Genomic DNA, 19314 nt, shown 5'->3' on the forward strand with positions numbered 1-19314 from the left:
AGCATACATTGGGTGAGATAACCAATAAATGTGATGTCTTTACATATTAAATTAAGAAACATACCCTTCTCTTGGGAATTCCTGTTTTATTTCTACTTGATGATGACTAAGAAGTTCAGCTGTTTTTGAATTGAAAACCTGAAAAAGACATCAGTATAAAATTGCAAGTTGATATCAAATCTGTTCGAAGTTACAGAGTAAATGAGGTTCTTATTAACATATAGAAAAGATTGACCCCATGGGAAAAACAACAACATCAAATAACCAAACCCTCCAGAGCTCCCAGGGACTAAAACACCACCAACCAATGAGCTCACATGGAGAGACCCATGGCTCCAGTTGCATATGTAGCAGAGGATAGCATTGTCTGACATCAGTGGGAGGAGAGGCATTTGTTCCAGTGAAGGCTCATTTCCCAGTGTAGGGGAATGCCAAGGTGATGAGGTGGGAGAGGGTTGTTGGGAGAGGGAGCACCTTCATAGAAGCAAGGGGAGGGGAGGGGGAAATGGGATAACATTTGAAATGTAAATACAGAGAATATTCAATAAAAATGAAAAAAAAATAGAAAAGACTGAACCAGATGGAATGACGACCAATAATGTTTGGCTTATTCTTCAGACAGAATCACAAAACATTACAATGTGGATGGCTGCAGAGATGATTCAGTGGTTAAGAACACTTGTTATTTTCCCAAAGGATCCAAGTTCAATTCCCAGCAATCAGTTCAGTTGGCTTATAACCTCCTGTGACTCCAAACACACACACGCACACACACACACACTCATTCACGCAAACACACACACACACACACACACACACACACGAGGAGGGGAGCATAAATACAGACATATGAATATGTATCTTAAAATTGTAATATTACACGAGAATTAACTTCTCATAACTGGGATCCATGGGTACTCAGGAGACGTGGGCAGAAAAATCCAGACTTTGAGGCTAACCTGAGTTATAATGTGACATTCTGTCTACAAAAATTGTAGACAATTTCTCAAAAAAGAAAGAAAGAGAGAGAGAGAGAGAGAGAGAGAGAGAGAGAGAGAGAGAGAGAGAGAGAAAGAAAGAGAGAGAAAGAAAGAAAGAAAGAAAGAAAGAAAGAAAGAAAGAAAGAGAGAAAGAAAGAAAGAAAGCTGGAGATGGATCCGCTGTTTAGAGCACTGGCTCTTCTTCCACAGGACCCCGGGTTCCATCTGTAGCACCTACAACACTCTGGTACTCCTGTGCCACATTTGACACTTCTATCCTCCATGGATATCAGGCATGCAGGTGCTGCACAGACATATGCACAGGCAAAACACATAAAATAAAAATAAGTCTTTTTAAAACAAAAGAAATGAAGGAATTTCTTATAAATGGAAACCTGGTCAGGGTCCTATGGCTAGGAACAGTATAGGTTCAGAAGGGATTAAACTGCCTTCTAAATACCCCTCCAAGACTCAGGAAACATCAAACAAGAAAGGATGAAGATGATACAAGAGCTGGAGGATGAGTAGTCACGGCACAAAATGTCTTCTGGACATGACATGGCTGTCATCATAAACTAACTGCAGCTGTGCTTCCCTGCACAGCACCTACATCAAATTCGGTCTGTAAGCATTTCATCAGAGATAGAGAGGCTCATGGGGCATCACTCTCCATGACTCACTTTCTGCAGTACCACTCTAATTAAAGTCAGTAGACCAATAAAAGGCAAAGTACAGCAAGCAGGTCTTCTTGGGCAGAAGGGTTTCAGCCGCAAATGGAGGAAAAGACGAGAGAAGGCAATGGGTGAAGAAAACTAAATTCATTGTCCCGATGATTGAACATGTTGAAGACTAAATGAGAAAACATATTTAAGAGAATTTCTCCTGAGAAAAGGAGACATAATAAAGCATTTTTAAATGAGGATGTTCCTGCCAGGAGTTGTAGTATACACTTGTAACCTCAGCACATACGTACATACTGGTATATATGTACTCTGGTACTTGAGTATCCATTTTCTTATGGTTCAGAAGAATGCATAACTTAACTAAAATTCACTCTCCAAATAACTGTAATTACAGCATAAAAGTCATTTCTATTCCGTTCCTAGAGTAGTGCCATGCCTCAGTTTCCTGTGGGAGAAAATTACCTGCTCAGTGCAGACTACAAAAAACAACAGTAAAATGAGAACACTCTCCGACCAGCTGTTTCCTTCCCTTGTCATAACATTGCCCGTTTTTCTGGAGAAGTGATAAACATAAAGCAAGAAAGCAAATTCTAAAGTTCTGTGAGAAGATAAGATATCTTATAAATCAAAGGTTAACTCAACGCCATAAAAAAACTGACAGAACTCCATGTCATATCTTATGATTTACAACTCACTACTAAAGTTATGTGACTAGGATGGAGGCTCAATTAGCAGTAATTTATTGACATATCCCCAAGACATAGAATGGTACCTTGCACATTTGTTGAAGATCTTAAAAAAATGTTCTATTGTAAGTACTACTTCAAGACAAATTATCAGATGAGAATAACCAAGGTAGGTATGGTGGCTCACATATGTAATCTAATACACTGGGAGACAGAGGTGGGGACTTGCTACAAGCTTGAGACTAGCTTGATATTAGATATCTACATATTGAGTTGCAGGTCAGCCAGGGGAACATAGTAAATAAACAAACATCTCAAACAAACGAAAATAAGGAAGAGATAAACTGTGGTGGTAGAGTGCTAGGGAGGTGTCGTTCAGGAGGAAGAATTGCTTGCCAAACATGTACTACAAGGCTTGGGTTTGAAACCCAGAACTGTAGAGATACATACCTATAAACCTACAATTCCGGCATTTAGGACTTATTGGCAGGAAGATCAAGAGTTCAAGGCTACTTGAAGCCTTGTAGGGTATGTTCTGAGAGAGGGCCCAGTCTATTATAGAGAGAGACAACCCTCTGCTGGTGGTCCCAGTTTTTATAAGAAAGTGGGCTAAGCAAGCCAAGATGAACAAGCCAGTAAGCATGGCCTTTGTATCAGCTCCTGCCTTCAGGTTCCTGCTCTGCTTTCAGTTCCTGTCCTGACTTCCTCCAATAATAATGTGGAATTGAAAGCTGAATAAACCCTTCCCTCCCCAAGTTGCTTTGATCGGTTGTTTAATCACAGCAAACACAGTGCTTTCCTACTTTGACACCATACTACCAAAATTATTACTTTTAACTACCTATTCCATAGTAATGATACAGAGAAATCTTTCCACAGTACAACTGCTAGGGATATGAAGAGCAAAAATCACGTCGCATGCAGACATGTGGGAGTCAGGTAAGGGCTCCCAGAAGAGGGATATTCTAAAGTGATTGAACAGAAATGGGTTACCTGAGGCAGGAAGAACATGTGTTCAGGGTGTATAGGTAGGGAGAGTACACAATGACCTCTACTGCTGTGGTGTAGACTACAAGACCTACTGCTGTGGTGTAGACTACAAGACCTACTGCTGTGGCGGCTGTAACATGAGGCAAGGCTGGGCCCAGGAAAGCTACAGTTTTGTACCTACCTTAATAACAAATATGACACATGGAAGGTTCCATCAGGAGAGCAGCAAGCAGTCGAAACTGACACTTGTAACAAAGAAAAAGGAAGCATTCCGAGAGCACATGGCATGTGGCAGGCTAGCATGTGGAGACAGTGTTATAAGGCAAAGAAGAGAGCAGGTACAGAACAGGAAATTTCTTTAAAATTTGGAGGCTTTAGGTATAACACAGTAGTAAAACATTTGCTTGAGTCCTGACTTAGATTCACAGTATCAGAATAATAAGGGGGTGAAGCTGGAAATATAGCTCAGTGATTAAGAACACTGCTACGCTTCCAGAGGACCCAAGTTTTGTGTCTAACACCCATATGGTTGCTCACAAGCCCAACTCCAGTTCTCGAAGACCTGATGTCCTCTTCTGGCCTCCTTGGATACCACATACATGCAGGCCATATACTCATGCACATAAAAATGTGAAGTACAAGAGAGCAAGAAGTTAATATATTGGCTGGAGATACAGTATAGGTGATAGAATATTTGCTAAGAATGCACAAATCCCCGAGTTTGATGTTCCACATGATAAACCAGGAATGGCAGTACATACCTATAAACTCTGCATGCAGGCAATAAAGTCAGGAGAATCAGAACTTGAGGTTATCATCAGCTATAGACTAAATTCAAGGTAAGCCTAAACTACATGAGTTCTCATGTACATAAAATAAAAGTTAATGTAGGAGGGACTTAGGCATGGTGCAGATATAGTACATATCCAATTGCTGTTTCCAGTACTAGAGTTGTCCCTCTCCTTCTACCTTTTTACTCTGATTACCTAGAAATGATAGGGACAGAATTAGATGTCACAAGATCTGTGCTAAGCAATAAGGCAAACACTTGGAATCCTAACACTTGGGAGATAAGAGGCAGGAAGATCTAGAGTTCAAAGCCAGCCTTGGCTATGTATCAAATTCAAAGGTTTGGGCTACATGAAATTCTGCATCAAAACAAATACATAAACAAACAAAAAAAATTAAAATTTCACCAGATCTCTATTTCACAACTAACGTACTATTTAATTTCAGAGATAGTATGAACTGCAGAATCAGAACTGTTATCTTAAAAGTTTTATAATAATCTGTTGAAGCATTTTGATGTATACATTCCCTGACTTATAAGAGTCATAGAAAGAGGATATGCTCAGGATCACTTTCCTAAGTGTCCTGTAGGGTTTGCCTCTGTCATCTTGTAACTAATTCAGCCACACCATCATAAACATGCACATTCCTTTTCCTACCCACACAATCCTTTCATCAGCCTACTCTTTATGGTACACTAAAATTTACTACATGATAAAACATTACATTATTCTGGAATGTCGGCTGGGTATGGTGACGCATGACTATAATCCAACAATTTGAGTTGAAAGGCAGGAACATTAGCAACTCAAGGTCATCCTCAACTACATGGCCAGTTTGAGACCAGCCTGTACCACATTACAACCTATGTCAAAACTCAAAAACAAACTTGGAAAAAGAAAACCATTTTACATAAACTTGAATGTCTAAGGGGCTAGAGAGATGGCTCAGTGTTTAAGAGCACTGACTGCTCTTCCAAAGGTCCTGAGTTCAATTCCCAACAACCACATGGTGGCTCACAGCCATCTGTAATAGGATCAGATCAGATGCCCTCTTCTGGTGTGTCTGAAGACAGCTAAGGTGTACAATAAACAAACAAATAAATAAATAAATAAATAAATAAATAAATAAATAAATATTTAAGAATTAAGTACTGACAAAAAATATTCATATAGTGTTATGCCAAAATGCCTTTAAAAATCTGTATATGTATCCCTCTTCTTTAAAATAAAGTTGTAAGAGGAGAGAGAGGAAAAAAAGAATGTCAAAAAACAAAAACAAAAAAATAATAGCCACAAATGTGCTACATTGCAAAACTGGTTTAATTGACTAATGCCACAGAAGATAACACAGAAATTATATATTTTTTCTCTTTTCTTTTCTTTTCCTAGAAAAGATCTTGCTGTATAGCCCAAGCTGGGCTCCAATTTGCAATCCTTTTGGCTTGTGTAATGGCTATTCTTGGTTGTCAACTTGACCATATCTGGAATGAACTACAATCCAGAATTGAAAGGCTCACCTGTAATCTAGATCTTGAGGCAAAGTCAATATGAATCTCAGGACACTAAGGCAAGGAGATCTCTGAATTCAAGTGCATCAGGGACAAAGTAAGTCCAAGATCCAGGCATGGTGGTACAGACCCTTAATCTGGGCTACATCTTCTGCTGGAGACCTACATTGGAAGAAGAATCTCTTCTTTGTCTGCCTACCTTGTGGGACCGAGCAACTACTAGATCCTTGGACTTCCATTCACAGCCTCTGCAAACCATTGTTGGGGAGTTGCACTATAGACTATAAGTCACCAAAAAATTCCCTTACTATGTAGAAACTACCCATAAGTTCTGTGACTCTAGAGAATCATGACCTGATAAGATTCCTAAGAATAAGATTCTTAAGAATAAAATTGCAGGGACCAGTGAGAAGAGTCATCAGGTACAGGCATTTGCTATCAAGCCAGATGACCTAAGTTCAATTCCTAGCATGTACATGATTGAAGAATCAACTCTGACAAATTGTCCTCTGACCTTCACACAAACACACATACACAGAGATACACCTTTATCAAATAAAATGTATCTTTTAAAGCATTTTGAATGAAGTCCATGCCTAGAGAAATGCCTCAGTAGCTAAGAGCACTTCGTGAAGAATCATGAGAATCAGATTTGGGATCCCAGTTGGGATAACTTCAGTTCCAAGTGATCTGACACACTCTTCTGACCTCTATAGGAATTGCACAGACACATATATGCATACAAAAATTAAAATCTTAAAAAAAAACAAGAACTGAATAAATGGCCCCACATGTTCTTCTAAAGGAATCAGATTCGAGTCCCAATAACCACATTGTAACAACTATTTATAACTCCAGTTCCAGGGGATCTGATGCCCTCTTCTGACCTGATTGCATCAGACATTCATGTAGCACACACAGGCACAGAGGCACACACACAAAGACATACACATACAATGCAGGCAAAACACCCATACATGTAAAATGAAATAAAAATAATTTTAAAGGCAAAATTTTTCTGGTACGATAGTTCAAGGGCAAAGGTGCTTGCTGCCATGCCTGACAGCCCGAGTTCAATCTTCAAGACTTACATGGTTAAATGACAGAATGAGCTCCGAGAAGTACAGGTTTTTTCAAGTACATGCACAGAGACATACACAGACACACACTATATTTAATTAGAAAAATTAATGAAATTTTAGGCTAGGTGTGGTGATACACATCTGCAAGCCCAGCACATGGGATGTGGAGACAGGTGGATCAGGAGTCATTGTGGTTATACACTGAGTTTAAGGCAAGCCCGGGTTTCTGAAAGAAGTTTGTAAAGTAAGGCATGTATGTAGCTCAGTTATACAGCTCCTATCTAGCATTTACAAGGTTTGGTCCCTAGCACCACAAAGTATCTTATTTCAAGACAGGCTGACATCTAATAGCTACTGGCCAAATTTTATATTTCCCAAGTTTTTCATTCAGTCAACACATCTCAATCCCAAGATTGTCATGTTGACTCATGCACTTGCTCTTATACAGTAAGTAACTATTGCATGCCTTTAGGGAAGTTCAAATGTGAAAGCTCCTAAAAGCTGGGCATGGTGGTTCATTCCTGTAATCTCAGTACTTAAGAAGTTAAGCAGGAAGATAGTCATGTGCTTAAGGCTAACCTACATTATACTGTGAGTTCTAGGTAAATATGGGCTCCAGTGATAAGACTGTCTCAAAACAAACAAACAAAAAACCCAAAAAACAAAAACATATTGTTGAATAAGAAAGGAAAAAAAGGAAGAAAGAAAAGAGAGAAAGGAAGCAAGAAGGGAGAGAGAGAGGGAAAAAGGGAGGGAGGGAAGGAGGGATGGAGGGAGGGAGGAGAGAGAGAGAGAGAGAGAGAGAGAGAGAGAGAGAGAGAGAGAGAGAGAGAGAGAGAGAGAAGGAAGAAAGAAAAAAAGGAAGGAAAGAGGGAAATCTGTCTATTAGCCTTTTGAGATCTCTAAGTATAACAAGACAACTGGGGCCAAGGCAATGTTTCTTGCCAACATAAGAATGGAACAACAATTCTTGTCATTCTTTATAAATACTGGCATTTGGAACAAACTGATTACACAACTATTATCCACAATGACACACCTGAGCCCTACCCAGGACCCACTGCACCTGAGTCACAGAATGATCATAACCTGCAGGACTTACTCAAAGCAGTATTTATTCACATCTTGTGAAACCAATTAGTAAGAATATTTTTCTTGGTGGAAATTCATTCATGTATGGCTCTAATCCTATAATCAGAGGTGACATGTGACTGGCTCGTCCTCCTTCAATCTCTCCCCTTTTCACCACTCTCAGAGTCTAAAAGACTTAGACTTGAATTCTAGTTCCACCAGTTATTAGGTGGCATGTGACCTTGGGCCCAATCCTCAAATCCTCAGGCACAATCTCATCACCCAGGTAAAGGTGTGTCCTTGAATACTATCTACACCCCATCAAATGACAGTCTACTGTGTCTTTAACATATTGCAAGTCATAACAGTCTCCAAGGCTTTTTGTAAACATTTGACTTAACGGGAAAAAGTTAAGTTACCAAAGTAAAGAAGGAAGTTGACTGCTTTGGCTGACAGAAACTGCCCCTCCTTAAAACCTGTAACTCTAATTCTCTTTCCAAGAAGTCCCTACTGTGCAACCTGTGTAGCCATGTGCCAACACAGGCTGACTTTCCTATCAGACAAGTTGGGGATTTTCCTCTAGTACAAACATTTGTGCCAGATCCCAAAACTTAGTTCTGTGACAAGTTGAGAAGTAAACATGGGGGTGGAGGAAATGGCTCAGTGGGGAAATGTGTGTTCCACCAAACTGGATGATCTGAGTTCAATCGACCAGACCTACAAGAAAGAAAGAAGTGACTCTCAAGCCAGGTAGTAGTGGTTCATATCTTGAATCTCAGCACTCAGGAGGCAGGAGGCAGAAGAAGGTGGATCTCTGAATCTGGTTTATAGACAGAGTTCCAGGTCAGGTCAAGGGGGGGGAGGGGGGAAACTAAAACAAAGAAACAAAAAAAGTCTCTTGGCTCTCGGAGTTGTCCTCTGGCTTCTACACAGGTGCCATACTGAGTACTAACACATACTAACACAGTAAATAATTAGATAAAAATATAAGAAATCAATTTGAAAGAAAGAAATGTGATTGAAATGAAAGGGCCAGGGGCTAGAAAGATGTTCAGTAGTATGGAGCACTTGCTCTTCCAAGGGACCCAGGTTCAAGTCCCAGCACCCATGTGGTGGGCTATAACCAGCCGTAACTCTGGCTTCAGGGGATCAGACAGACTCTTTTGACTTCCTTGGGCACTGCACACATGTGATACACATACAAGAATGCAAGCAAAACAGCCATACATGTAAAGAAACAAAGGAATAAATTGGAGGGTCTACTACTAACATCAAAGAGCACTTACTTCAGTATTCGTGAGGCTCACAATTGATCCTCAGCACCACAAAAAATAAAAATAAATAAGTTCTACAAGAAGAGGGAAAGCACTGATTAAGGGCTGGAGGAAAACTACTAAGCAAGAACAGGTGAACTACTATTTATAGGTAGAATAGAACCATATAAAAGAGATAAGCAACATGGAGTAAGAGGAGGCAGTCAACTTGGATGAAAGAACAGAAATATTTTTTACTAATAGAGTTTTACTAATAGAAAAGGGGGAAAAGCTTAATGAGGTTACTGGCCTCCAATAATTCAAATATGAAAATTAAATGAAGACCAATTAGACTGTAAATATCTTTACCTTTGTGAGTTTCCTTCCTATAACAGTTCCTACACACTGCACCCTTTCCTGAGAAGGTAAGCAATTAATTTTGAGTCACCATTACAACATGGAACAGTAATACAGGAACAACTCCTGGGAATCACCTTGTGACTGAAACACTTATTCAGCAAATCCACTATCTCCACTCCCGGGGGAGTGTTTTACAACTAAAGAGAACACTGCCTTGCTAAACCATTCCCCATTCCCAAGTTTTCCCAATTACCCACTCAGCCTTGGAAGCATGCTTTCTTAATTGTTTCTTAAGGAATGCACAATATTTTCTGTCAACATCTATTTTTATTTATTTGCCATTTAGTTTTTTTTCCTAAGACAAAGTCTCACTATGTAGCTCGAGTGGGCCTACAACTGAGTAGTCCAGGGAACTCAGCAATCTTCCTCCCTTAGCTTTCTAAGCACTGGGATTACAAGTGTGTACCACCAGGACTGGAGAGACAGTTTAAGGGATCTTCTAGAAGACCAAACTTCAGTTTTTCACTCCTGAATCATGCAGCTCCAGGGATTCCTTGTCCTCCAAAAGGACCCACACACATGTGAAATACACACACACACACACACACACACACAAACACACACACACACACCTAAATCTAAAGCAAAACAAAATAAAAAGGATAAACCACGCCAGACTTCTAATTTTTATACATCTTTTTTCCGAGCAGGGAAGACTCTTTTCAAATTGAACATGTATATTTTTAGTATGAAGTATCTACCTAGGACTTTATATATCCTAGGTAGTGCTTCACAAATGAGTAAACATTCCCAGTTTGAAACATAATTGTTATTTATTTGGTTTTTTTTTTTTTTTTGCTGTTTTTTTTTGGAGTTTTTTTGTTTTTTTTCCAAGATGGGGTTTCTCTTTGTAGCCCTGGCTGTCCTGAATTCCCTCTGTAGACCAGGCTGGCCTTCAACTCAGAGATCTGCCTGCCTCTGCTTCTCAAATACAGGGACTAAAGGTGTGTGCCACCGCTGCCAGACAGTGTTGTTGTTTTACATCAACTTCCTGTAGCCCAGGCTGACCTAGTGGATGTGAACTTCTCATCCTTCTGCCTGTCTACCACATGTGGGAATTCCACCATACCCAGTTTTTGAAACTTAATATTGTTCAAGTTACAAACTAAAAAATTCCTTATAGCATTATGAACTTGATAATTTTTTCTCTATCCATGTAAAAAAATGCTTTTAGGCAACAAAATATGAAGGACCAGAAACAATCTGCAGTGTATAAGAAACATGGACTACAAAAGTAGCACTATGAAGATCCCAAATGAAGGCAAGCTCAGCCAGCTGGCTAAGAAGGAAACCTTTAAAGTTATAAACTATTTTACTCATATTCATATATGGCTATACAAACTTAGAAACAATCATGCTTTGCTTGGCTTTCCATAATGCTTTGAGTTAACACTTAACCACTTACCGACTGGGAAGAGAAGAACAGGAAAGTTTTGCCAGGGACTCTAAAGCACCATCTCTCATTAGAATAAGTTATTACAATAATGCCACTGTGCTTGTGCCCTTCAACCTGTCTGACCCCTACAGTCATTAGCATGCGAATTTTAAAAATTATTTGTATTAAATGTATTTCTTTTTGTGGCATGTGTTCATGTCATAGCACACATGTGAAGGTTAAAGGGCAACTTGTGAGAGTTGTTGCTCTCCTTCTACCATGTAGGTCCTTAGGACCAAGATCAGATCATTAAGATTGGTGGCAAATGCCTTTATCCATCCACTGAGCCATCGCTCCAGCCCTTAGTGTGCCAGTCCTCAAATAAGGCTTCAAAATTCAACCAACATGGCTAATTATGGTGGCTTGTGCTCATAATTGTAGTACTTATGGGACTGAGGCAAAATTATTACAAGTTTCAGACCACCCTGTGCTACTAGTGAGTCATTAACAGCCTGAACTATAGCAAGATACTATCTTAAAATAATCCGCTCATGGAGAGACGGCCTAGGATCTGAAAGCACTAGGTGCTCTTCCAAAAGATCTTCATTTGATTGCCAACATTCACAGGGTAGCTCACAATTGTCTATAATTCAAATTCCAGGAGATCTGACACCCTCTTCTGGCCTCCTCAGGCAGTAGGCACACACGTGGCTTATAGATAAGTGTGTAGACAAAAATACCCACTCACATAAAATAAATACATTAAAAATATCCCCAGTTATTTAGTTCATGTTTTAATAAGCTCAGAAAAAAGATAATGACTTTGTAACTATATTATTGTTGCAGACATATAATTGAAATCCAGCCAAGCAGACTTATGTATGATTAATAATTACTTTATAAACATTTATATGAATGCAAGACAAAATGAACCCTACCTTTTGTTATCAAAAAGTTTAAAATGCAGATGTGAAACAATGTTCGGGAAACTCAAACCAGGGTTGTCACTAAGGAATATTTAAATTGAAAGTGGACTGAAAGTTTCTCAATTACAAAAAAAAAATAAATAAATAAAGACTTCTCTCGATCACAGCATAATCCATTTTCAGCCAAGTTCTAGTTGAAGAAAATACACACAGGTGTACGTGCTCACACTCACCATATAATACAGGAAGAGTTGGGGGTGTAGCTTAGCGATAGATTGCCTGCCTGCCTACCGTGCTACAGGCAAAGAGCACCAACCCCGAAGGGTACAACATAAATCAATAATTGATGAGAATCCATGTTTGATAAAGAAATAAAGAGGAAGGTAATTAATCACTAAATATTTACATCAACTTTCCAGGTTAGTCAAATGTCCACCGAAGCATGGGCTTTTAGCGGCTCTTTATTCACTTAAATTACTTTAAAATGATCTCACTGAACTGAATGCTTGATTACTTCAAAAGCTCGTTTCCTAGCTGTGAGCAAGCAGTGGCTCCTGCCCGTAATCCCAGCATTTGCCTGGCTGAGGCAGGAGGATCATGAGTTCCAGGCTTCTCTGGGGTAAATAGGCAGACCCCGTGTCAAAAGCAAAACAAGAAACGAAAAGGAAAAGAGCTAAACTTCTGTACTGCAAAACGAACCAGCCAAGAGATGTTTAAACAGCACCTCTTCATGGTACTTCTTGTCCTGCATACAAAATAGAATTGCCCTGTCACATTAAACAGTCGAGAAGAGTGGACAATATCTGGTGATAACTTAGGTCAAAGTATCTGAACTGAAATTATTAAGCTCTTGAAATGAAATAAAGATTACAGAAAATTGTAATGTGTCTGTTTCCTAATATGTTCCGCCACCCCCTCAAGAGCCTACCCTGTGCAATTTCTGTGGCAGAGGATGGCAATGCATCAGCATGCTAAATACTTTATTCGTTCTACCGCTCGAAAGGACACTATGTTGGGTTACCACAGCCGTGACACAGCTTTCCCTCCATCCAAGGACGTCCTGTGCTTAGCAGGCCAAACGCTGCTAGGGAAGACCTCAGCAGTGTCAATGTGACCACCTGTCCCCTACTGCACCGGGGTTGTTCTGCGCGGATGCTCCAAGAGTATTTACTCTCTTTGGGGGAAGAATCTCCCTATTGCTATGTGACTTGGCTTCACCACCAAGGCTGAGACTGCTCAACTCTACTGCGGGGGATCCTAAGAGGCTAAGGTCTCCCCAGGCCAGGACAGGGCAATCCCAAACATGGTAGGTCCCCTCTTTGGCCTCCCTTCCTCTTCCCAGCAGCTATGGCCCAGGAGAACAAGAGGCGCGGACTGAGGACGCAACACCCCGCCTTTCTGTCCTCCAGCTAGTGTCCCAGTTCAGTTCAGGGGCTGAGAAGATGTCACCCCGAGCTCACCAAAAAACGTGTCGAGCTGGTACCCTGGTCCACTGCTCCCACCAATGGCCCCAGAACTGCTTTCTTCGCGGCTGCCATGGAAATCAGTCAGCTTCAAAGCGGAGAGCTTAATGGGGCTGGTCTCCGGGGTGACTGTGGAGGGCTGCGGAGGGCGGAGCTGGGAGAGTGGAGGGCAAAGCAGCGCGCTTCTGCTGAGGGCTCGCGCGGCTCCTAGGCAGCCCTTTACTCGCGCCCGGCCGCGTCGCCCCGCCCCTCGGGCTCAGGCCCCGCCCCGCCCTACATTCCCTGAGGCCTCGGGAGGCGTGGCAAAGGGGGGGCGCTGTCTTCCGGGCCGGCCAATGAGCGACTACAGAAAGAGGCCCAGCGGCAGGCCAATCTGAGGGTTGTGAAACGTCACGGAGGCGGGGTCAGCGCACTGCGGGGGCGGTGGTCCGCGCGGTGGGTCACGTGGTTGGGAACAGGCGGAGCCTCTGTCTTTAGCCAAGCTAAGTCTTAGGGGAGGCGGGGCCTCACGGAACACTCCCTGCACCCGGCCCTGAGCCTTGCACCAAACCCTGAGACTTAACCCGCAGGAGCAACCTGAAGTGCAGAGCCGCCTCTTCCCTGACTGGTAGGCTGTGCAGAGTGCGATCTGAGTCGCCTGGTGGACGTTCCCGTCCTTTCGTCCCACCCCCCCGCTCCCCACGCCCCGCGAGCCCCTACTAATAACAATAAGCTCTTCTACCGGCATCATATCAGGGTGCGACCAGCTGCTGGAGCCAAGCGAACCCCTCACTTTTGTAGGCCAGGGAGAAGGAATGCCAAAGTTATTTCGGTTTATCACTGTAAGGAAAACGTGTCAAACCATTGTCTCCAAGTACCGCAACTCAGTTTGACCAACCGCTTAGGAAACACCCAGCACCTCTCAGTCCTGAATTGCCCTTGCCTTTTTCTCTAGGCTTCAGTGAGTGTGCCCTCCCCTGTGCGCCATTTCAGCTCTCTTTCTCACACACTGTGGACTAGGTAGGGAGCTAATTGGGATTCACACTTGACCTTGAATTTGCCTTGCCTCGATCCTTTGGAGGCCTATGTTCTAAAGGCTTTCAAACTTTGGGCTGAACCCACAGTGAGAAATAGTTTGCAAAACAGCCTGGGGCTGGTGTTTGTGGGCTGCTCACTGCATTTGCCTTTTTTGTGTATGCTTGTGTGTATTTTAAAATGTTTTCCAAAAGCACGTCTATCCATGCTATGCACTCTATGTATTTCATCCTATGGCATACCAATTTTTAACATCTTAATTGGGGAAAAAAATCATTAAATTGAGCTGGGTGATTTAGTGCAAGGCTATAACCCACTATGGAGGACGATCAGAAAGGAGTTCAAGGCCATTCTTGGCTACCTTTCAACCAAAAAGGGTGGGCGGGGGTGAGAGAAGGAAGCAAGCAAGTTCAGACATTGATTTTGTAAGCTACCATGCTGTCTGCCATTTTCAGAATTGATACTATTTCCAGTGTCTTTCCATTTATTTCTCAAATCTCACACTATTTTACAGCACCCTACAGTTTTCACTAGTTTACTCTATACCAGCTCATTCATGCATATTTGTTTATATACTTTGTGTGTTTATATAGTTTTACCCCACTTGCTCTTAAAGCATAGTTTCCTGTCCTAGTGTTCCAGAAGAGATGCTATGCTTGCTGAGAACTGATAAGCTTTCAGATAAGTCAGTATTTTTCTAATTTCCTGGAATAGAATAAGAAGCAAATAGGCAGAATAGAAAAATATTAAGATACTAGGCCAACTTCTCTGTCAAATTTGTGATAGGCAATAATTTAATAAATTATATGTGTAAGGATTCTCTTAGTTCTAGAAGTCAGTAAGAACAAAGCCACAGTCCTTATTATGTTGAACCATTAAAAAATCCTGACCACATCTGAACTTTAGCAACATAGCGGCTCGGATTCCTACAGGACAGCAAATCATTTGTTCAGCACCACAGTGGGGAGCAGACCTCAGTTACTTCAAATGAAATGAAAGCAGAAGCACGTGGAAGAGCCTCAAATTCATTTTTCCCATGATTCTTACAACAGTGAACATCTCACAACTTCAATGTTGTCACCATAACAAATGTGAAAAGCAACAATATTATTTTAATGTTCCCAAACCACTCATATCTCAAATGTCCTCTTTAAAAAAAAAAAAAAAAAAAAAACAGAAAAATACCCTAAATGGAAAACTCTAGCTCAGGCTATCTTAATTCCATACCCTAAATATTTACTCTAAACTTCAACAAATTTACTATCTCCCTTTTATCTGGTCAGCACATGTGTAGGTAGCGGCAGAATGATCAGGAATCCAAGGTCATCCCCAGCTACATAGGGAAGTGATACCAGACTGGGCTATGTAAAACCTTGTCTGAAAAGGAAGGCAAAGAAAAGAATTATTATGCTTTTCTTCCCCCCTTTCCCATTCCTTCAAGCCACAGCTTGAGTCCAAAAATTCTGTATAAATGTAAAACTGAATAATAGGGAATATAGCGGTTTTGATATTGTCAAATGAGACACTATTGAAGTGTTAAAAGTAACACTAAGACAGCTGAGTCCCAGAGAGAACAAACCATCTACATATTTGAGACCAGCCTCCAGTGTCACATCCAAGACTAGAATTTTATTTTGACCTGAAACCTAGTGCCCTTCATAACAGCCTTAGGGAATGGAGGCTGAGGGGAATTAGAAAGGAAAATGGATAAGAACAAGGAGGTGAAACACTGGTAGTATATCATCCTTGATCAATCATCCTTGATCAATCGTCTTTGCTCATCCCTGTCCACTAATACATATGTGAAAGCAAAGCAGCTGATGAAAGACTAGTGTCTCAGCTCTGCCATCCAACACTTAATCTTGATGACCTCAAGTAACCCATGGCTTCCTTTTGCTCACTGGCAAAATAGGGAAAATGTCACTTATAATGACGTGAATGAGTTACCGAGACTTAACTGATGTAATAATGTCTCTGGGTGCACAGTGTGAGCAGGGCAGCTCAGCAGGAAAGGCAAAATTCATGCTGTTTTATTGTCAAGTCAGCTTATATCAAGAAAATCCACATGTGAAAGCTAGGAGGGATGTGCTTCATGCAAATAGTTTAAGGAGTCCAAGTCATCTGAAGGATACATACACTGGCATTGTTTTTCTTCCCTTCCTCCCTTTTATTTTCCCCCCACTGGGTCTTAGGTAACCCATCCCAGCCCTTTCATCTCTATTTTGCCAAGGGCATTTAGGTAGATCCTTCTCCCTCCACTTCCTAGTGTTGGGATTGCTGCTATATGCCACCATTTCTGGCCCTTCCTGTCATGATTTCTGACTGGTAGAACAGGAAGCCAGTCTTAACCCCTGCTAGAGAATCTTCGGTGGGTTCAGCTATTCCTTCTCTGGATTTTCCTGTTGTTAATTTACTTATGTGGACTTTGCATAAACATAGAGTGTATTTTTCCCTAGAGAATAGTTTGGTAACACTCCTTGATCTTCTTATGTTTGCCCAATAACTAGCAGGAGACTGAGGCGGAGATTGCCAAAAATTAGAGGCCAGCCTGGCTACAGCAGGAGATCCTGTCCTTTTAAACACTTGTACTTAATTTAAAACCTAATCTATTTGGAAAGCTAACATTTTCTTAATACCACCTGTGTTTAATGATGTATATGGGTTGATATTAACAATAAAAACAAAAGATGGAAAGTCAGTGTTTAGAAATGTTTATTATTGAAAAGCACAGGCAAATATCACTTTATGGGTTTTGGGTGAATTAAGCAGATCTGTCAAGAGTTTGTGAAGAAACAGATAAAGAATTTAAACATATTCAATTTTTAGCCTCTTGGCAATGTAGAACACCTATTCTTATGCATGTTAGTAATCTAAATGTGATCTTAGCCTTGTGCCAAAGTCCTGTAATTCCAGATAGTTGGAAGACTAAAGGAAAAATAGTCAAAAGATTAATACCTGCGTAGACTAAAGAGTAAGTTCAAGGCCAGCCTAGGCAATTCAGTGAGACCCTGTTTCAAAATAAAATGTAAAAATAAAAAAGACTGGTGGGAATATGTTACCGGATATTTGAACTTGTTTCTAATTAAGGTGTGGCTCAGTCCTTAGAACATACCTTTAATCCTCCCCTCTGGCTGGAATACAGACACACCCTTAGTACACACCTTTAATCCCAAACAGTGAAGGTAAAGTTAGTTTGTAGAAGGAAGCACCTAAGCTTGAAAGTGATGTCTACTTGAGTGGAAGAAAAAAAGTGACAAAGCAAAGAAAGATTTGGCAGAAAAGGATCTGCCCAACTCTCAAGAAGAGAGAGAGGAAAGGGAAGCTACTTAATGGAGAGACGGGACAGGACGACAGTACAGTGCAGGAGGGATACAGTGCAGTTGAGATGGAGAGTCGAGCAGCCCAGAGAGGAAGGAGGCTGCAGAGAGAGAACAAGCTAGACACAGGTGAAGACAGAACAAACCAGAGGATGAGAAACAGCCAAAGGATCAGAACAAGTTGCTAGATTTAGTTTGGTGCCAAGCAGAGCTATTCAGGGGAGGCTGAGATAAGCCAAATTCAGTCAGTCAGCTTGGAGAGGAGTTTGTGCCAGAACAGCTAAGTTGAACCAGCGAGACAGCCAGAGCTCAGAACAAGGAAGGGATAAGCTTATTCAGCAACAAATCTCAGAGGCAGAACACATTCTAGGTCTAGATTAGGTTGTACAGAGGCTAGAAGCATCCAGGACTTGGCCTAGGTTAGCAGACAGATGTAATAAACCTCCTAGATGATAATTACATCAGGCAAATAAAAGTTACTATTACAGGAACCTAACTGTAAAGCACTTCCCTACCATGTGAGGTGGGGAAAATTGGTTTAGTATCCAGTACAAAAGAACCTGACTATTAATTGCACATCACTTTACAGTGTTGTGATCAGAACATAGTGAGACTATAACAGTGCCCTAGTAGCATTTTTTTGGTTTGGTTTGGTTTGACTTGGGGTTTTTTGTTTGTTTTATTTTTTGGTTTTTTGGGGGGGGGTTGGGGGGTGTTTGTGTGTGTGTACTTGACACACACCTCAACATATCTAGGAAGAGGGAATTTGTATTTAAGAGAATGTCTCCCTGAGATTGGCCTGTAGACAAGTCTGAGGTGCATTTTCTTAATGTAGAAGGGTTCAATTCACTGTTTTAGATGATCTCTGGACTGATGTTCCTTTTACTACGAAAAACATATTGAAGAAGCCACAAAGAATAAGTCACTAACACTAGTCCATGGCCTCTGCATAAGTTCCTGCCTCCAGGTTTCAGCATTGACTCCCTTTGGTGAGGGACTATGATATGGAAGTGCAAATCACTTAAACCCTCTCCTCCCTAAGTTGCTTTTGGATCATAGTGTTTAATCACCACAACAGAAGGCCTAGCTTGTGATAATATTTATAATTCCTGCACATTTAGAGATTAATAAAGAGAAAGGCTTGTTTTTTTCAGAACCTTTTAACTGTCAGCTTTATATAAAAAATACAAATATTTTCACATTTTTAAAGCATCATACAACAAAGAAATCTACATCAAAAAAATTAAAAACACCAACTCTGTCCACTAACTTAATACTGCAGTATTTAGGATGAGTCAACATTTTTTCATATTATCAACACTTAAGAAAAAAAGTTATTTCTAATATGTTGCTTTGATTAAAATAAAAACAACCACTTTTCTTTTTTCTTTTGGTTTTTAGAGAGAGGATTTTCTTGGCTGTCATGGAACTCACTCTGTAGACCAGGCTGGCCTCAAACTCAGAGATCCATGGAGTGCTGGGGTTAAAGGCTTCTGCTACCACTGCCCAGCAAACCAGTTTACAGCACCAAACTAAGCACTTGCATAAGACCCAAATCAAAATGATAGTGAATTGATGTAAACATTTCACATCTGAGAAAAATGCACTTCTTGTGAATTCTAACACTTAGCCACATATAATATCGTCTGTCAAAGGAACACTGTTGGCACTGTGACTGCAGCCAGGCTCTCTCAAGGTTTATTTACACTACTTGTGGCAAGCTCCTAGTGGGAAGATGGAATGGGATGAGATAAC

The 19314-nt window shown here is 40.9% G+C and overlaps 1 protein-coding gene across 3 annotated transcripts in view; it reads right to left on the bottom strand.

Moving 5' to 3' along the window:
- GK (glycerol kinase) overlaps positions 1-13357 on the bottom strand; it is a 69806-nt gene extending 56449 nt beyond the window's left edge. For all 3 annotated transcript variants that reach the window (XM_080910468.1, XM_080910469.1, XM_080910467.1), the window contains exons 1-2: positions 13226-13357; positions 65-138 (exon numbers count right to left, since the gene is read on the bottom strand). In XM_080910468.1, the coding sequence (XP_080766594.1) occupies positions 65-138; positions 13226-13303 (152 nt within the window). In that variant the 5' untranslated portion in view covers positions 13304-13357. The remainder of the gene's footprint in view (positions 1-64; positions 139-13225) is intronic.
- Between the last annotated feature and the right edge of the window lie 5957 nt (positions 13358-19314).

This window comes from Micromys minutus (genome assembly GCF_963924665.1).
Source record: "Micromys minutus genome assembly, chromosome: X".
In the NCBI taxonomy this organism is placed as follows: Eukaryota; Metazoa; Chordata; class Mammalia; order Rodentia; family Muridae; genus Micromys; species Micromys minutus.